The sequence below is a fragment of the Anguilla anguilla genome, chromosome 12, assembly GCF_013347855.1.
Source record: "Anguilla anguilla isolate fAngAng1 chromosome 12, fAngAng1.pri, whole genome shotgun sequence".
Classification (NCBI taxonomy): Eukaryota; Metazoa; Chordata; class Actinopteri; order Anguilliformes; family Anguillidae; genus Anguilla; species Anguilla anguilla.
In genome coordinates, this window is record NC_049212.1 from 33,392,784 (window position 1) to 33,413,213 (window position 20,430).

The 20,430-nt window shown below is 41.9% G+C and overlaps 1 protein-coding gene across 3 annotated transcripts; it reads right to left on the bottom strand.

Moving 5' to 3' along the window:
* Positions 1–1,065: 1,065 nt before the first annotated feature.
* Positions 1,066–19,710, bottom strand: LOC118210410 (TPA-induced transmembrane protein). Of its 3 annotated transcripts, none has more exons than XM_035386565.1 (10): positions 18,919–19,707; positions 17,692–17,820; positions 13,712–13,807; positions 12,578–12,637; positions 4,556–4,706; positions 3,645–3,790; positions 2,939–3,009; positions 1,766–1,947; positions 1,390–1,430; positions 1,066–1,122 (listed from the first exon to the last, which is right to left on the bottom strand). In XM_035386565.1, exons 1-9 carry the CDS (start codon positions 19,012–19,014, stop codon positions 1,402–1,404), a joined length of 960 nt encoding a protein of 319 aa, XP_035242456.1. In that variant the 5' UTR covers positions 19,015–19,707; the 3' UTR covers positions 1,066–1,122; positions 1,390–1,401. The 3 variants fall into 3 exon arrangements, with proteins under 3 accessions (XP_035242456.1, XP_035242457.1, XP_035242458.1); XM_035386566.1 differs by having other exon boundaries at positions 17,692–17,769; positions 18,919–19,701; XM_035386567.1 differs by lacking the exon at positions 13,712–13,807 and having other exon boundaries at positions 18,919–19,710.
* Between the last annotated feature and the right edge of the window lie 720 nt (positions 19,711–20,430).

The window sequence follows — 20,430 nt, forward strand, 5'->3', positions numbered from 1 at the left end:
CATACACAAAGTGTGAAAATTACATTTATTTCATGTCCAGGCAATGTTTTAGCAATGAAATCCCTGCAATAAACCTCTTTAGCTCAGGACCAGATTGTGGTAGAAGAGAACAAATCGAGGAAACTCGCCCTCTAGTGTACACTGAATGCAATGCCTCATAAACCAAATGACACTTTGCTTGGTCCTCGCTTAAGTAGAAATCTATAGTCCACACCCTCCTTATAATTTTTACAGATAAAAAAATTCAAAAATACAGTGACAATTCATAACATACTCATTCTGACAACCATTAAAAACTTATCAAAGTCAAGTGCAAAACAATCAATGTGCGAGGATTGTAAAGAAAGAAATAAACAATTGCACTTTCATTCATTAATGTTCACAACAAATCAAAGGCACAAACTTGTGTATGAAACCATTAAAAATGATAATAAATAATGATTTGGGTTGCACAGCATAAAAGTTCCCTTTTTACGTTCATACGACTGCAATACAGACCCCAACAGAATGAAAACATTTATTATTTTTTTTTAAAACACTGTCCATTGATCAGCGATTGGCTTGATCTGTATAAATGCAGTCCACATAAAGCTAGAAACCTCAAACCAGAGGCTTTATAAACAGGAGACTTCATTTCAAACCCAGCTGCTCACAAAAGACATACTTGGTTGCGCAGTTTGGAGTGTTCTGATGAATCTGGAATGTCTGTCAAGGCATGGAGTTGGTAGATAAATCTGGAATGTTCCACCAATTCGGAAGGTTCAGATAAATACAGAATATGGTGTTGGCACGTGTGACTCACACCATGGCATTCTGGGAGACGACAGCGACACCACTGCCCCCCTCCTCGGGCACAAACTCGTCCTTGAGTGGGTTAAATGGTCTTAGTGATCTCAGGATGAGGTTGTGAAAGCTGGGCAGGGTCTTTCTTGTCTTCTCCAGCTTCTCAAGCCATTTTCTCCCAAATTTAGTCGTTATACCAATTCCCTGTGTGGACCAGCCACAGTCCTGGTCGATGCGCTATCCTCTCTCGGTCTGGGGAGGGTGTAGACTGCCACATGCCTCCTCCGATACACGTGAAGTCACCAGTGGCTTCTTTTCACCTGACAGCGAGGAGTTTCACTGGGAGAGTGGAAAATTAAGCTGAAATTAAAGTCTGGAGGTTTGAGGTGCAAACTTCAACACGCACACAATAATCAAAGTTCTTCAAAAAATTTTGACAGGCTCCTGACAGAAGTGCCCTCCAGTCTAGCTCTCTACCCTACTGTCTCCTGGCGTGAATTTGTTTGAACTGGAACGCAGTTATTGTCAGGCAGACAGAAAAACTGATTTCCCACATCAGGTGAATATCAAAGTTTACACTGATGTAATAATGGAAGGTGTACCCACCTGTGCCAGGTTTCAGTTACTGATTAATGTCCCATTCCCACCTGCAGTGGCACACCATAAAGTCAAAGGTCAGGGTAATACAACACCCAGCGAAATACTGAAAGACCCATTTTTAGTCATGGTTACCACTGATATACAATATAAAAAAATAGGTCTTGCTGAAACTATAATAACACAACATTAACACGAGAAGAGTTCAGGGCGGTATGGCTGTTTAGCTTCAGCTGTTAGCCATGAGAAGAATACAGGGTGGTATAGCTGCTTAGCTTCAGCAGCTTAACATGAAAAGGGTACAGGGTGGTACAGCTGCTTATGTCAGTAGTTTGTCATTAGAAGGGTGCAGTTTTTAAACTTTCACTCAACCCAAGCACCTTACCCTCCATGTGGATGGCGGCAGGGTCGATGTAAAGCAACGGTCCGGTACCAGGCTCCTGGTCGTAGAGGTGCTGACGGAGCACGTTGTACACCATCTCACGGCTCAGGGTGTAGCGTAGCAGCTGCTTGTGTTCCTCGGGCATCAGGAACTTCAGCCAGTAGTTGGCCGTGACACTGCCATTCCTAAGGGTGGGACATCAGTTTACCCCTCAGACAACTTACATCCACTTACCCTCTCCAAACATAGGATGGAGTGATTGACACTAAAAGCAAGGCCTGCACTCTACACACAGTAGTCACAAGCAGTCAAATAAAATACTTAGACCTGGATTTGATTAAAATTCGGCCTTAACTTGGGTTTACAAGTCATGTAAATTCACAAATAAAAGGCTGTTTATTTTTCTTCACAAGCATCAATGCAAAGTTGATTTTGGTTATTATGAATCTCACTCCATTGTGGTTTGAAAACAAGACCAGGTTAAAACCTAGTATATGGCTGGACCTAACACACGTGATCCGGCCAACCAATGGTGTAACTTCATCACTCACTGAGTCACTCACTCAGTCACAGACATTTGCGTTTGTAGGGCTGGCCCCGCTGTTGCGGTCCAGCCAAAAAAAGTACATTTACAAATAAAAGTTTGTTTTTTTTTTCTTCACAAGCATCGTACAGAAAGTTTATTTTAGTGATCAATAAGCTCATTCCATTGAGAAAAGCTCTGCGGCAACGTTGGGCTTTAGTGCTTGACCAAACTACAGTAAATATTATTCTCCTTCACACTGAACTCGTCATTGAACTGTGTTAAAAAAGCACAGAAAAAACTAACCTCAACCCCATCTAACACCTTTGGGATCGATTGGAAAGCCAGCTGCGAGCCGGGCCTAATCGCCCCAATCACTGCCCAACCTCACTAATGCTCTTCTGTCTGAATAGAAGCAAATGCCTGCAGCAATGCTCCAATATCTAGTATAAAGCCTTCCCAGAAGAGTGGAGGTTGTTACAGCAGCAAAGGGTAGACAAACTCCATATTAATGCCCATACTTTTGGATGAGATTTTGGATGTCAGGTGTCCACATACTTTTGGCTGTGTAGTGTTAGTCTCACCAAAACCCTAGGGTCGGACTCTGTGTTGTGGAATGAGAGGCTGGGTGTCCAGGTGGGCGCGGCTCTCACCTGACGGTGGTCAAGCCCACGCCGGAGAAGTAGCGTCCGAGAGCGGGGGAGCAGTTGTAGAGGCTGTAGAGCTAGGGTTCGGGAGTAGAGAAGAGAGCAAACTAGAGGCTGAGGTTTTTAACAGTGAGTCGCCAGTCTTACACCAAGTACACCCTCCCTGGCCCACTGCAAACACACAGACCTTTTACATGACTTGTCCCACGTTAGGCCCACTTAGTCAGACAGTGGTCAAACACTCCTCTAGATGTGGGAGATTCCACACAGGAGAATGGCTTACTGTGAAATTTAACTTTCCTGTTTATGTGGAAACCTCCCAAAGGATATACAGTATATTTCCCACAACCCACAGTGATGAGACCCCTTTTTTTTTAGAAGTATTATCATACAATGTTATTTTTCTATTAACAGACACAGTAACTACATTTACCTTACTGACATGTTCTTATACCTGAAGGTTAATTGCTCTTTTCTTTGACAAAACTGAGTCTTAACTCGCTGGATTTTTGGCCTGTGTCTCAGAGAAGCAAAATGTAATAATAACTATGAGGTGAACATATCATGCCACCTAGTTTGAGGGGTCTCTAAGAAGCAAAATGCAGGTAAGGTAACAAAATGTGACACGGTAGCAATTCCGAAACCCACACACACATCACGTTTTGCTAGGGTAGGGAAATATCACGAAGTAGGAAAAAATAATGGCACAGACCTCCTTCTCTATGAGGGCCCGGCTCTGGTTGGACGTGAGCAGGTCTGCCGGGACGTCCTGGCTGACCAGCCTGAGGGAGCCGTTGTAGAACAGCGGAACCACAAATGACTTGCGGTCAAACTTGTCATCCTCATCCTCATACAGTACTGTGAAACAGGAACAATGAATAATATCACTATGGCAAATAATAATCATAATACCTAGTAAATTTCAGAGGAAGTTCGCTTCTAGTGAAGAGGTACATGGAACTACACCCCTACGTGACCCCCCACTGACATAGAACAAGCCTGACTAATATATTACCAGTGTTGTCAGAGTGAGTGGATTCCTGCCCAGTTGGGCTACTTTTCTTTTTTATGTTATTGTGCTGGGAAAAAATGGCTTTGGGCGGGTAGTCATAATTTGGGCTATATTTTCTCATATTGGATGTTTTTTTTATCTCCTACTTTCAGGTAATCATTTACATTTGTTGTACAGTATATGCTTTCAGGCTGTGTTTCCCAAGAATTACAACCATTCCCCTTCGTCAACAATCTAAACAGCAGCCGCCCGTCAACAATCTGAATAGCACCCCTCCCCCCCATCACCAAAATTTCACACATTTCTTCAATGCAATGCCCACTTGTGTGAATCCGACACCACAGAGCGACACTATTTCACAAAACAGGGCGCGAAAATAGTTTCGCAAGTACTAGTAAGTTATGCTTTGACGAAATGAGGTTTCAGCAGGTTGCCCACAGACTCTTCCGCAAGACACTGTCACGCTGTGAAGACCGTTTTAAAGGTCCCGCTGAACGCCGAGCGAGAAAGCGCCGCTGCACTGTGTGCCGTTTGGCTCTTTCCTGAAGGAGCAGAGGCGTCAAAAGCATTCAAAAGCTAAACGTCCAGCAGTCACAGGATCTCCCCGTTACCTTCCCAGAGGACCAGACCCAGCACAATAGCCAGGATGGCGACCACGAGGAGGATGAGGGCGATGATCATCCACAGTCTGAGCCGCCACACGACCTTCCGATTCAGGCGCCCGAGCAGGCCTTTTCCACCCGTAGCATTTTCGGACTCCGCCTATGAGGAAGACCACACGGTTTTAGGACAGGCACTCCTCAGGGTGCGACACACACACGGGTGGGGGGGGGGGGGGGCAGGTGCAGTAGCACAGTGGTGAGCTGGGCCCAGTTTCACGAAGCAGGATCGCTGAATTAGCTGGATAACCGTAAAACCCCAGAACCCTCCCAAATCTGGAACATGGACAGAAGAAAGAGGAGCTGTTCCGGGTTTTACTCAGCGTAGTTATCCAACAACCTTGTAATCATGAAATATCCCCCGCTCTTGTTAGCAAGAGGTTTCAGGCTTACTTCCCAAGGGCGGCACCACAATTGCTGAGCTGATTTAGCACATAAACCCAGCTGTAAAAACTGACTCTGCATAAAACGTAAGGTGTAAGTAACTGGAGATATAAGCATCTGCCTAATGCACAAAGGACACAGTTGAGACCGGTACAGACCTACAGCAGACCAGGCTGAGACCAGGCTCATACTACAGAGTTGCTGTAGTATGAAAATCACAGCAAATCTACAGTTTACAGATAAAGACAGGCTGGATATGCTCATCTAACACTTAACTCGTTTAATAAAAGTCATGCAATTTTTTTTACCCACAAAATGTAAAAAATGTTAAATTTCTCGATAAATAAATAAATAAATAAATAAATAAATAAATAAATAAAAATCATGTAAATATACAGAAAACATTGATGTCACAGAGAAGCCTTGCAGTTGCTGTAGTCTGAAAACGACAAATCTACAGAGCAGAGTTCAAGATGAGATAGATTCGCTCATCCCACTCATAACTTAATTAGCCAATAATTGTAGCCAACAATTCTAAAAATGTTCAACATCAAAAGAGAAAATGTATAACAACCGTATAAATATACATAAAACAGAGAAGAAACCCTATGCAGATATTGTTGGAGAGAAGAGCACATACCATATTTGAGATCAACTGCTCCATTGGATTGGTAGTGACAGAATGGCATAGTACAGAAGGGCTCTTCCAGTAGCAGTAACAGGTTAAAAAAAAAAAAAAAAAAAAAAAAAAAAAAAAAAAAAAAAAAAAAATAACTGGCGAAAGGATGTTCCACTGAGGATACACACATCAAAGGTAACAAAGTGGAGATGGGCACTTCTGAGAACAATAGAGGTAGACGAGGGCATGATGGGGTCCATTTGAATATGCGGGAGAATGTGGTCAGTCCGGTTCTCTCGTAGGAGATGCCGTGACCTTTTTTGTTAATATGCAAAAAAGAGCCGGGCTGAAATAACAGGTGCTTCTCCGTAAACCAAATCAGCGACCGGTTTTCCCCTCAGACCTGAATGCTGGGAAACAGAACCGCTGTAGTCTAGTCCCGTTAACAGACGCGCGTCGATGCCTGCAACGAAAATACTGCAACCCTTCAGAGGCCAGTGAAATTCCTGCAGGTCACTCGTGTTTTTTTTTTTTTTGTAAAAAGGAACAGCTATTTTAACCAACATTCAGAAACAAGCGCAAATCCGCAATAGCTGCGACCGCACACGCGCATGCATCCACGCGTGCATGCATCCACGCACACACCCTCACACAAACACGTGACCTCTTCTTTGGCTCATGACCAACCTTTCCACAAAATCTTGTGCAAATCTGTGAATCCATTCGGGAGTTATGCGCCTTTTTGTGATAGGCCACGCCCATCACCACGCCCCCTCAGGTCAATCGGCCTGAAAGTTACTCAGCTCTACCTTCGGTCATGACCAACCTCCATGCCAAATTTCAGCCTCCTGGGGCGAAAACTGTGGCCGCTATGGGGTGGGACACTTTTGTGGACCAACCGACCAACTGACCAACCAACTGACCGACAGACGGAGCTATAGAGCTGCGGTCGCAGCTAATAAAAAAAAATGTTCTTCTTTTATATGACCAGTAATACACTTCTGTTAGTGCAGTTTCAGAGAACATTCTCACCACTAGTTCAAAGTGTCTTTTAATTGTACAGCCACTAAAAGTGTTGAAGTGTTTCCAATATGTATGTGACCCTGGTCTGCTTGCTATCACTTTAACATGAAAGATCAAAAAACACTGCATGTGATTAGAACGTTCTTAACTGAACATTTTAATGCTGAAGTAACAACCACTACTAGAAATTTAAAACCAATGGGGTTCTAAAACACTAACTTAGAATTTTGAAAAAACATTCCAAAAAAACCTACTCTTCAAATGTTCAATATAATCATCAGAAGATGGTAGGACACTCTGTGGTACAGCTGTATAAAAGAAGCCTTCAAGACTTCAAATAAAAAGCTGTTGTGTAAGGTTTTATGAGGTTTTAACATAAAAGCGTATTGTAAATCAGATTTAAAAAATAACATTATGGAGAAAAAACACTGTAAGTATGACAATTGAGGGCCGTGAAATCCAAATCATTTAGGATAACAACCTTTAACTCAGCGATACCACTTTAAACAAACTAGATCCAGCTTTTAGCTGTGAACTGCACATGAACTGTAGCGCTCCATCTTATCTCAATGATAATGGTGGGTTACAACATTCCTGCGTGACAATGGCATGAATCTGAACATTAGCGTTGAAACGTTCTCTAGCTCCTATCGTTCTGAGTCATTTATAGTCACATATCAATACACAGAAGGTCACAATAGCAATAAAGCAGGTGTTTATAATAGCCCTAATCTTATGCCCTTAAATAAAAGTCTAGACATTAGCGTGTACAGATTATATAGTGTAGACTAATTCGTTAATGAATAGCAGAAAGCCATGTGATCTCAGGTGCATGATTTATGAAGCAGCACAGATTACAATAACAAATATAAAACATTATTGCTGCTAGTTTTAAGCAGGACATTCTTGACAATTCTAGAAGACTGGGCATTCAGAGACCAGCCAATCAGGTGCAAGTATGCGCAAGGCAGTTTCCTGTTTTAGATCAGGGCATAATTAACAGTAACAAAGGAGACAAAGACTGAAAGAAGATGCTAAATGATACAGTTAATCATATACAAACTCACTTACCTAACCCTAACACTTTAAGGCGTGAGATCATAAACGTGTGATTAGCACGTTCTTAACTGAACATTCTAATGCTGATGTACCAAATAACTACTGCTAACTGAAAGCAATGGAGTTCTAGAACACAGATTTATAATTTAGAAGAAAAAAAAATAACATTCCAAAGACTTACTCTTCAAAGGGCTAAACAAGCATAATATCCTGCAGGACACACAGGTACTTTCTGGCCAACATTTATATGAAAAGCACAGAAACTTGCCTGTATTCCAAGAAAAGGGATACATGTAATTGTCCAATATGAATTTACCTTATCAGGCATACTTGACAGAGCCTGCATACTGTACAACAATTGACATGAATGCACTCAAAATGCATAATGCCTCATCATTATTATATGAATAGGGTCATGAATAAGGTCATTCATATGTATGATGCACGTTATTTCAAAATGCATTGGCACGTTAAAAATAAACAATCTTATGTTTCTCGTGTACTTTGGAGGGACATCAACCAGGGGCACAGACTAATTTAGTGCCAGGAGAGGTGAGATGCTGGCAAAGTGTTTCACTAGAAACAGTATATATATATATATATATATATCAAACTAATAAAAGCATGCCAAGGAGCTGTGTTACATATAATGTGATGTATTATAGTATATATTGATAGTTAGAGCTACATAGTATAATAGTTATGAAGAAAGAAATAATTTACTGCAAGGAGTGGTACCCTTTAAAACTAGCCAAGTAATGGGCAAACATATCTCAGAGAGCACCATTAGAATTATTTATTTGGATTATATTTACATTATAGTTTACCTCAATGCACAGGTTATTGGGTTCAAAAAACCATTGATAATATAAGTGCATAAATAACATCCTGCACTAAGTTTAGCAATGTTTAAACATCTTTCCAGGCAACAAAACTGATCATTTAGCACTGAATTAGATCATTACATACAAATGAACTATATGCTTATAGAAACTGAAATGAGCTTATTCTGGGTGGTGAGCCGGGTCATTGAACCTTCCACAGCTGCTGAAGGACAGCCAGGTTTCTTGCACGTGTGTTGACAAATTGCATCAGCAACATGGCTGCCTCATGGTGTGTCTGGGCAAATAAAAATTGCATCAGTGTGATAGTGTTTCTGGGCAAATAAAAATCCAACATTGGCACTGGGCAAACGTTAATAGACCTCAGGAGTTCTGCAATTCCAAACACCCCTGCCCATCTGGGCAAAGAGCGTAGAAAAATGCAGTGAAAAGGTTGGTGGTCAAAGCAGAGGTGGGGATCATGAAATGGCCATACTTAACCTCTGCTGAAGATCACACTGGGGATTTTTCAGCTTTGCTTGACCAGTGAAAAGACTTGACAGTCGCTAACCATCTAGGTCTACAAAGTTATTTCCAAACCTTGTATCTTACAGTGACACAAAGAAGAAGAAGAAGAAGAAGATATACTTTATTGAACCCTGTGGGGTAATTTGTCCTCTGCATTTGACCCATCCTTAGTTACCTAGAAGTGGGCAGCCACAGTGTAGCGCCCAAGGACCAACTCCAGTTCTGAGGCCAGTGCCTTGGTCAAGGGCAACTGCAGGAGTGCACCTAACATGCATGTCTTTGAGTGTGGGAGGAAACCGGAGTACCCGGAGTAAACTCACACGAACACGGGGAGAACATGCAAACTCTGCACAGAAAGGCCCCAAGCCGAGATTCAAACCCACGACCTTCTTGCTGTGAGGCGACAGTACTAACTACTATGTAGCTGTTTGAAAGCAAAAGACCCCCTTCTATAAAAAAACAAAAAAAACAAAACAGTTTCCTGCCACTTTCTTTAGAAAGCACCTGGGCAGGAAGTGTTTGGGGTGTCTACACTCCACAGGCTGCCTCACCGGCTGGGCCTGTTGCTTGGTTGGGAGGAGCTACTGTTGCAATAACCTGACGAACAGGCTTACGGTCATTAACCTGAACCCACCCCAACCCTGGTATGGTAACAAAAACTGTGTGCAGATACTGCAGACTCTGAGCAGGTTCAGGCGACATCAGCCAGACAGGAGCCTGCAACAGGTCAAGGATTGCACCTAGAGTAACCTTCATTTTTATCCTGGATGGCAAAGGTTCGCCTTTAAATCCCCAACAAGTGAGGTGAGATAACTGTAGCCAACTGCTTGGAATTATGTCAGGGAAAATTGTGCGAATCTGACTTTACAGAGGTGGAAGCAGCGCGATCTCCGCACATATGGCTACTATAACGGTTGGGAGGCGTTCATTGTAGTAGCATAGCACATCAGCTCACACCGAAGCTTTCTTTTCAGATGATGCTGAAACTTCTCATGCCTGCAAACCTTCCACCTGCATACACGGCTCAGTGGTTATCTACGTGTGCGGCCTGACGTGCGTTCAAAGCTGAAAGGCAAGGTGTGAAACCACAATGTAACATAAGTGGTGTGATAGGAAGCATGCAAGGCAACCTAAATGGAAAATAAAGATGACATTTTTAAAAACGAAAGGAAACAATGGTGATATGAGTGCAGCAAACTGCACACTTTAAAATGCATTGCCCATGGCAGTTGCAATAATGCAATAGTTCTAGAGTTATAGGAATAGATCGACAGTTTGTCTCACACAGGTACATAAAATGCATTTAACTTGTTGACACTAGGACAAAAAGAAATGAGTGGGTTCAAAACATAGACAGGCAACTTTAAAGAATTCACTAGCAACTTCCAGGGAGTTTTATCACTCAGTGGTTTCAGTTAGGTTTAAGTTAAGATGAAGCTAAGAGATTAAAAAAAAACATTTCAACATTCAGTGAAATTTTCTTGTATGACGATCCTATATACCCAACTATACAGCATCACCACAGGGGTAAAAGCCAATTAGAGAATGATTACACGTGAGAGCCTCCACTTCCAGGTAGGGAATAGAGGAACACAGGAAAAAAATAAATTAAAAATAAAAAGTTTAATCACAATATTTCAGCTCTTTGGATTAAAAACAGAGCTGCTTAGCTCTAAGAACTCAGTAATTACAATTACAAAACACTATTTTTTTAGCAAAGATAAGACAAAAACATTAGTGAAGACTGAATTCAGTGAAATTAACAAGTGCTTAACTTGCGACAGCAAATAAAAAATCTAATATACATTGAAAATTTAACTGACTGCAATCTTCCAACAGCCCTTTGAGTTCAAAACAGATGCACAAATAAAAATAATTCAGTAATGATACTGAGGGAAGACCCACACTGTTTTCAGTGTAAATGAGGCAAAAAAATTCAAAGTTTCAGCAAACTGCCTTCATCAGCAAAAACAGTGTGGTACACCAATCACTACAGGGGTACAAGCTAAATAGGGAAGAACTACCAAACAGGTTCTCTCTTTTCAGGCAGGCCATAAAGAGTATTTAACTCATGGGAGAAAGAAAAAAGTAATACAAGTCCATCCATCCATTATCTATACCCGCTTATCCTGGGGCAGGGTCACAGGGGGTGCTGGAGCCTATCCCAGCATACATTGGGCGAGAGGCAGGAATACACCCTGGACAGGCCGCCAATATATCACAGGGCACAAAGTAATGTACGTTTTAAATATAAATAGATTTTTCCATTTCAACCCTTAAAAACCAAGGTTCACAGATCTAAAGTATCCCTAACTACATTCAGGAAGGAGCTGGACTCTCTGGGTTCCATGATAAGGCTAAAAGATTAACCCGTTTCAGCATATCATTGAAACAGCATTGTTCTTAAGTTTTATAGTGGTTGGCAAACAGCGTTTTGGTGCATTACCACAATGTTCTGAACTGGACTGTGGGTTGGGTCATTTATTGCATTCTACATCTAATTATTGAAAGTGTTGTGTTCAGATTTTGTAGAAAAGGCCAATATTTTTTTAGGAAGTGAAACAAGTACTTAAAACAACGATCCTGTGAGCTTTTTTGGAGAATCACAACGATATGATTCTGTTGTTTTCTGTCTTTATTATATTTCGGACAATTAACCAGAACGTATTCGATAGTTTCTTGTATATTACAATGGTTACATCTTCCACTGATGTTTGTTCGATTAAATGTAGCGTGCTGTTTAATCCTGTGCATCCAAATCTCATTATAGTAATAATACCTCCCTTCTACTCACACCTTTCCAGTTCACTCCCTTTTATATGCTGTAAAATTGCCATCCTGTCCTCCCCTCATCCCATTGCCTTTCCCACACTTTTTCTAGTTTCATTTTTAACTATACTCTTTATCTCTTCCTTTCCATAGTCTATTTTGATGTCCACTTGTGCCCTTCTACTTGCCTGTTTTTCAAATTTATCTGCTAGTTCATTTCCTTCGATGCCCATATGTGCCAGAATCCACACAAAACAGACACTCAGCCCCAATCATGTATAGTCTATACAATATTTGGCCCGCACAGGATATCGACTCAAGGCTCCAAGTGGAACTATTCCAGACTCTTTAGAGCGGCGCAGGAGTCAGATAACACAAGAGACAGCGTTGCAGGCTGATGTCGGTCTCATATACCCAACTCTGCAGTATCACCACAGGTGTACACGCTTGCTAATTATAGATGAACCACCAATCAAAGCCACTATTTTTAGGTGGGTTATTAATGAGCACTGAGGAGAATGCATAAGACATAAATGACTTAACTGGTATGCAATCATGTAATTATTTTGCTGATTGCCCCAACAGCTACCTTGATACAGGCGATAAATTACACACGACAGTGTGGAGCTGGCTTTTGTGAGTAACACCGCAATCACTGCGAACACGTTTCACCTTAACATCAGTACCAGGCGCATTCTTTGGTGAATTAACCGTGTAATCAGCTGCTTTAATTGGTCAATTAAGTGCTGAGCAACAACAAAAAGTACGTACGGTGGCCTGGAGGGCTGGGGCTGAGACGCTGTTTCTCTCCGGAACCGGGGTCACGGGTTCCTGTCCAGAGGGAAAGAAAATAACAAATAAGATCTCTTCACCAGAGGTAACCGACCCTGCTTCTCACTCCAACCCTAACAAAGCGCACCTCATTAAACAGCTGAAGATCTCGTTGAGCTGCTAATGAGTATAATCAGGTGTGCCAAATTAGGGTTTAATTGAAAACCTACAGGACGGTAGATGTCCAGGAACAGGGTTGGTCACTACTGCTCTTCTTAATCCCGTTTACTTCTCCCAGACCAGGGGTGTGCAACCTTATCCAAAAAGGGCTGGTGTGGGCGCAAGGTTTTTGTTTTAGCCCAGCACTGCGACACCTGATTTAATTGTTTAACCAATTGTAGATTTCAATCAAGACCTTGATAAGTAGAATCAGGTGTCGTAGTGCTGGGCTAAAACAAAAACCCACACCGGCCCTTTTCAGATAGGATCGGACTCCCTGTCCTAGACTGAAATGAGCGCCATTCAACACCAATGTGAGATTTTGACAATGCTTCTCAAATTCCGCTCCTGTGAATGACCCTTCACTTGTCTCACTACCTCTCACAATGTTCTTCATTTACTCTCACTTCTCACTTTTATTTTTCTGAATTGAATAAAATAACTGCAAGAAACCCATGAGAAAAACATTATCAGCACAGAATCAAATCAATGAGAACTCCTGCTTTTCTCATGTTTCTCCTGTTCTTCTCAAATTGTCTATGATTTGTCTAGGATTGATCTATGCCCTTGCTCTTCACTTCTCCTGAGGGGGGTTTGGGAGAAACAGTTCAGAGTACAGTAATCCCAACACAAGAATCTGATTTATTTCTCAAGAGGTAATGAAAAGACTCTTGTAAGCAGCAAAATTTTCTGAGGTACAGTCAAGATTATAGAGCCCTGTCTGCTCAAAATGGGCTCCTCTACATTCTGTCACAGGCTAATAATAATAGTTTTTAAGAGTTCTCATTAGAAACAAGTTTATGAATGCTAAGTACAAAGACACACAAAAACTGAGTCAATTGTACAGACCCAAGACTACCGGTTTCTAAAAGAAAAATCCTCCTGCCCCCCCTCCAGAGTTAGGCCCCTCTTTACCGGTTCAGTGGGCTGGTTCTTCTTCTCCAGAGTGACGTCGATGACAAAACTTCTTTTTCCTGTCCCTCCCCTCTGGATTCCGTGCACCCCATTATTCTGAGCACACACATGACAACATTAAAATATATAACGAGGAGAACGGGTCCCTCAGTGCATGCTGCACTGTTACTGTTCCAGGCCTGGGCTTGAGCACTCAGTGGGTCTCTCGCTCTATCACATGACCTGGTGAGCTGTTCCCGTGGACTGTACATATAAAAGGACGACGGGACGCTGCTATTTTCAATGGGCGAGAGTGGAGGCCGATTGTATCATTTCCTGTTTGGCATCTGTTTGGCAATGGATACTGGGAATGCCCAAAACTGCTTCTTCTATGAACGCAGGGAACTGGCTGCAGTTTGCATTCGTGCTACAATGTCAAAACAGGGACTCATTTGCATTGGCATATGGCTAGCCAAATGTCAGGTACCGATGCCAACCCCAGAATTTTCACAATGTGCGCCCTCAACTCCTGTGGCTTCTGGTGCTTCAGTATGATGATCCATAATGATCACAGCACTGCCTACAGGCCACCTCTTACAAGCCTTAGGCTCTGACAGGACCTAAGCAAGACTCAGACCCCAGACACTCCAAGTCTATTCTTTGAGGCGTAATAACGCAAATTAACCCAAGACAAGGATCTCAAATAATGCTACTCCCTGTTTGATTGGTAGTTGAGAAACATAATATGTGTTTAACCCTGTCTTGAGCTGGGCCTGAGATCCTAATGTACCAGAGAATGTAACGGAAGCACCGAGGAGAGAATGAGGAATCATCACACCAAAATGGGTTATTTTGAAGTGTTATAATATGCGATCAGTAACTCACTGATTTGAACCATTAACTGTTTTATTTTTTTCTGTTGAGTGCAATGCCTTTTAATTGGTTTAAACAACTACGTGACTGACAGCTTGGAGGAGCTTCACCCATAACGCAGGTTCATGAACCCTCATTCTCCCATCACTCGCCCGAAGGCATCGTTTCTGATATGTCTGAGCGTCTTCCTGTTGTTTTTTTTCAGTGACTTTCAAACACAACAGGAAGTTTGCGACTTAAGAGAGGGCTGCTGGCTGTTCTCTGAGCGCACCCCCTTAAACAAGTTTTTAAGAAACATGAAAAAGAAGAAAGAAACTGGACCCACATCATTGATCCGTGGTTCCCAACCCTGTTCCTGGAGATCTACCGTCCTGTTGGTTTTCATTTGAACCCTAATTTGCCACACCTGATTATACAAATCAGCAGCTCAATGAGATCTCTAGCAGTTGAATGAGGTGCGCCATAGCCGCGTTTCCAACGCAGGAACTTTACCCCGGAACTAGGAACCTTTTGAGGAACTCAGTGCGTTTCGACCGCAGGAACTAGGGTCTAAATTAAGTTCCGGGGGCTTTATTTTACCCCCAAAAAAGTCCCTGCTCGGGGGGTAGTACTTTCCAAAAGTACCGGAACCTTTGGGGTGGGGCGCAAGCGCTGAAAATTTCTGATTGGTCGACTACTTGCAGTGTTTTATTTCAACCGCCATGTTTAAAAATCTGCAGCCGCAAACCGATTTATTTTCATAATAACTTCAAATCAAACTTGTATGTTATCCGGCGCAGTAGCCTAGTTTTGGTTATAGCCTGCCAACGTCTTGGAATTATAACGTGTGCTCTTCTGTTCTTTTCTTGCTTTAGTATTCGTTTTATAAAATGCTAAGCATTCATGCTGGGACAGCATATTACGTACCAAAACATTCAAACGGATTAATTCGGTTGATGAATATTTTCTTCCGGATTTTCTTTGTTAGCCCGTTGTAATTGACTCAAAACGTTTGATACAGATGTGAGGTATGCGGTAGTTCTGCGTAATTCACATTGGTGATACAGTAAAAGCAAACTGGAAATCACCTTCCGCACTTTTTGTCAGGGTAAAATAACAGGTTAATTCTAGTAATCGTCCCTTTAGCTTTTTCAGACTGCCGTAATTTTACTCTGCCATTCTTCAATTCCACAAAAAGACCAGGAAGACTATGGACTAATTTATGGTGCATGGTTCGCATCTGGAGGGCACACTTCGCTGCTCGGCTAGCAGTAACTTCGAAGGAAAGCAAACGGTGGCTGTACCACTGCTAATTTAAATTTTCACGCAAGTCCGAGTTTTCGTTCTATTCTTGTCATTTTGCGATTAGCCTATATGGAATTGACGATGAGAAAGTAATCAAACAGCAAATTGTTTACAACGTGTGCATGTTTTCTGCTGTTGTTGCCAGTTATATTGAAATGTGAATGCATTCTGTCGCCTCGGATGTCAAGACATGAAAGTGAATGTTCACATAAAAACATAATGAATGTGTTTGAGAGGATATATAAAACAGTTACAATCTGACTATTGGCCTGTTATATCCTATTTGTTGCATAACAACGGTCCAAGTTCAACTACCAATGACAGTTTTGCTTGACAACGGTAAAATATGCCCAAACGGCTGCAGAAGAATATTTCAATTCCAGGTGATTAAATCGATAAAAATCAATAAATACAAAAGTAACCATATATAGTCATTGTTGGTAACCCGTTGTATATAAGTGGAATAAACCCCTCCGGGCTGTCCCGGTTATTAGAAAATAATGTAGGCTACTTCGGTGGTAGTATGGGGTTACAGAAAAAATCATAGGACAGATGGACCGACGACAACGTCGCTTTTTCATACGTCATTGGGCTAATTTGCCTAATCTTCGCGGGACTTTAGACCGCGGTGGAAACGCAGACAACAATGGGCTGAAGGAACCTTTTAGTTCTTTAAAAAGTAGTTCCTTTTGTTAGGGTTGGAGTAAAAACCTACAGGACGGTAGAGCTCCAGGAACAGGGTAGGGAACCCCAGGTGTAGATTTTTCTACAGCAGTGGCAAGTGACCCTGGTCCTGGGGAGCCAGAGATACATCCAAACCCATAGCATATCTGGATGAATTATTGTGAATTGATGTGCTAGAGATTATCACTTTTCACCATTCAAACTCTGATATTCATATATTCAAGTCTAGTACTGTCGATCAAACTGTTCTCTCAAGCTTGGATCCATTAAAAAGTGGAGACATCTCTGGCCTCCAAACCAGGGTTACCTTCCTATTCTGAAGTGTGTTGGGGTAATATTTACAGCATTTACACGAACTACTCCACAGATCACCTTTCTGCGCAAATGCAACTGAAAGATTTCATTAGCTTTACATTTGCATTCGATTTTTATTAGATTTACATTTAACACTAGACTTTACATAGGCATTTAGCTGACATTGTAATCCAGAACAACTTACAATTGGTGCAAATAAAGAAAAGGACTGAATTCATAAACCACCAACATCCCAAGTAGTGATTAATGTGAGTGTAATGGCTGGGCCATAACTGGCAATAGGTGAACCTTAATCACCAGAGTTAACATGAGGAAGGGAAGGTAGAGAAAAGATTGTTTTTTGGGAAAGGAGTAATATAGGGTAGACAGGGGAAGATGTGAAAGAGGGGAACATGAATGGATGTGGAGACGGCGGGGGGTATTCCTTGAAGAGATAGCTCTTGAAGATTTGGCATTAATTACGCAGAAAATGAAAGGCAATGGCTGTGCTTAGTTTCTGTTACTATTATTATTAATTACATTTATATAGCACTTTTCCAAATGCTCAAAGTGCTTTACAGTGAAGGGGAACTCACCTCACCCACCACCAATGTGTAGCACCCACCTGGGTGATGCACGGCAGCCAATTTGCGCCAGAACGCTCACCACACATTAGCAAAGGTGGAGAGGGAGAGAACATTTATTTAGCCAATTAAGTCTGGGGATGATTTTTAGTGGCAAGTTTGCGAGGGCCAGGTCAGGGATATGATTACACTGTTTCATATTCACCACTGGGAGGGAAGAAAGGTGTACGTTCCAAAAAACACAGATCATCTCCAATTGCAGGCAGTGAAAAAACATCTCACCTGTTCTGCAGACAGCAAGTGACTTTCTTCCGTTGCTTCAGGTTTATCATGAAAAGATTGGTCCTCACATGCTGTTTCCTGGGAGGCAGGAAGGTGGAGAAGGTGAAAATGGGACATGTAGAAACACACCTGGACAGGTGACAATGGGACAGGGAGAAACACACCTGGACAGGTAAAAATGGGAGACTGCAAATGTACATGCCTGCCAGTGGGTGGTGTTGCCGACCTTAACTTCAGCCAGCACCACTCTTGTTTTGACTTTAATTGCGTGTGTCCGAGTTGCTCTTAAGGTAAACCAAACACAACACCGCTTCTAAGATGAAATCATCTGGCCTGGAGCTGCTACGCGGTAGTGCAGTGCTTTCCTGCTCAGTGGGAGCCAAATTAAACAAAGTGCAATGTTTGCTGCCTTCGTTTTGTACAGACATGAGCAGGTCTTTTCGCCTGTGAGAGGAGGCTGATCTCTGGTCCAGGTCAAGGTCTTCAACTGAAGCCAGGATAATGAGGAAAACTACGTATTTCTACAATAAATAAATAAATAAATAAATAAATAAATAAATAAATAGGAACGTGGATCGGATTAACCTTACTGGCACTACTTTACGCGCAGTGCGGAGACAACAGCACGCCGCGCTCATTCTCCCCATTACTTTACGCTAGCCTGTCCGTACTTGCTACACAGAACTGGCTTCCCACACTGTATTCCATTGAGTTCCTCGAGGGCATGACACTTTAGAAGGTCCTATTTCACGAAACACCACGGTAAAAATGTATAGATACGTGGGGATTTTTCTCATATATATCTATATATGCCAACATTTGTCTTTCATATTAATTCAGTCCTTAGACCAGAACTGTTTTATAAATCTACATAAACACTGATAAATAGGTTGAATCATACAGCATATGAACTGTCCGTTTTTTAAAGGCATCATTTAATGTATATTTTAAAGTTCGACGTAGGCCAATTACGTACCTGGTTAGCAAGACACCAAACATAGCAGGCGTAATTCATACTCAGCTCTATTAATGAAAGCAACACTCGACGCTTTTTAGAGGCGGGAGACAGGCAACTTGTACATTAAGAGACACATTTGTGAATTTTGCAGTATGGAAAAGACGTTCAAAAATGAGAATTGGCGGATAAATGAAGACTCGCACTAACCATAACCATATCAAGGCAGGAGCAATAAAGGGAATATCGCCGTAAGAAAACAGACGACTTACCTGGTGCCTGACAGCATGTTCATTCTGTAAATTATTCTTGTCAAATGACTCGTCTGTTTCCGTTGGAAAGTGCTGCAATTCGATGTCCCCGTTCATTTTTCCATACAGCCTGCCCAAACTATAACTGCCCAACTTGGGAAAGTATGCACCCGGAAGAAAGTAGGCTCTCCTGTACGCGGCTTACCTATAGTCAACTTGCCTAATGAGCAGCCATCGTATAATATTGTTTATAATCTGTCTTAAAACAAGGAACGAAACAAACTATAACACTTTATCAGCGACAAACGATATGTTAAAAACATAAATAAAAGGACGTCTTTCGGTTCATTCTTGTCCCAGTCCAGGTGACAGGCGTTTCGCAATCTTCGTTGGAGGGACTAAGGCGTTGTTCGTGGTTACTTATAAAGAAATTTTCTCCCCGTGGAGGGTTACTGTTAATGAAACCGAAACCCTTACTACTGTGTTGCCATCGGAACACAAAATCATATCCTAATTTCTGAAAAGAGGTCATCTGCATTCAATTGTTTTTTGCTTGCTGTTTCTCGCTATCGGTGTTATTATCGGGCGACAAGACTAGGGCCGGGAAGACTGCATGCCTTTAAATAAGACTCATCAACACGTCTTTCAGTGTAAATGATTCACTTGGGTTATTGTCCCACAAATGTACAACAGTTTCATCACCTATGGCATTCGGGGGCCCCCGGGGTTCTCCTAATCTTGCAGGGCAGCCAGATGCATAACTGCCCTATCAGAACTGTGCACCTGGGTTGTGTATTTCGTGCTGAAGACAGAAGAAACAAATGCCTTGCCTGGTGCTCTTGCATATCACAATGGGTGTGACGCATAAGATCAAGCTAGTCAGCAGTAGGTAAATATCGTCGGTAATATGATAAAACGGCTGGAATAACAACTGGGCATTTGTGCGGTCATTTAAAACAAATACACCTAACGCTTAACCACAACAACAAATATCGTGTTCTTATCTGATCTTGGAGGGTGCTAAGACCTTGGAATTGAAAGATTTCCCCCCTCCTGGAACCCCAGAAAATGTGGACCCTCGGATCTTGCTGAAATCAAAACTGGCATAGTCTACTATAACATTGAATAGAATCTTGTCCCGCCTTTGTTGCGAGTTTGGTGTGGGCCTACTGCTCAAATGAACTGTCTTGGTTTTATTCTCTAAGATGTCTTTTAATTTTTGCATGGGGACACCATATGCCTAAGGCTGTTAGTCCAGCTGATATAAAACGTTTACTTAACATTGGAGAAGATTCTGCTTATAGCTATTTGGTTATGCGATACGGTTATGATCAAATATTAAATTATTTTTTTCCCCAAAACAAGTTCTGTCAGAGTCATAGAAAGATGTTCCAGTCATGTCACATGCAAATCAACTGGCAACATTACCCGATGGTTAAAATTTAGTTAATTTAGCAATTGTGTAAAAACACGCGCTTACAAGATTCATCCCAACTTCCCTATCAGAACCAGAAATTCTGAGAACCAGAAATT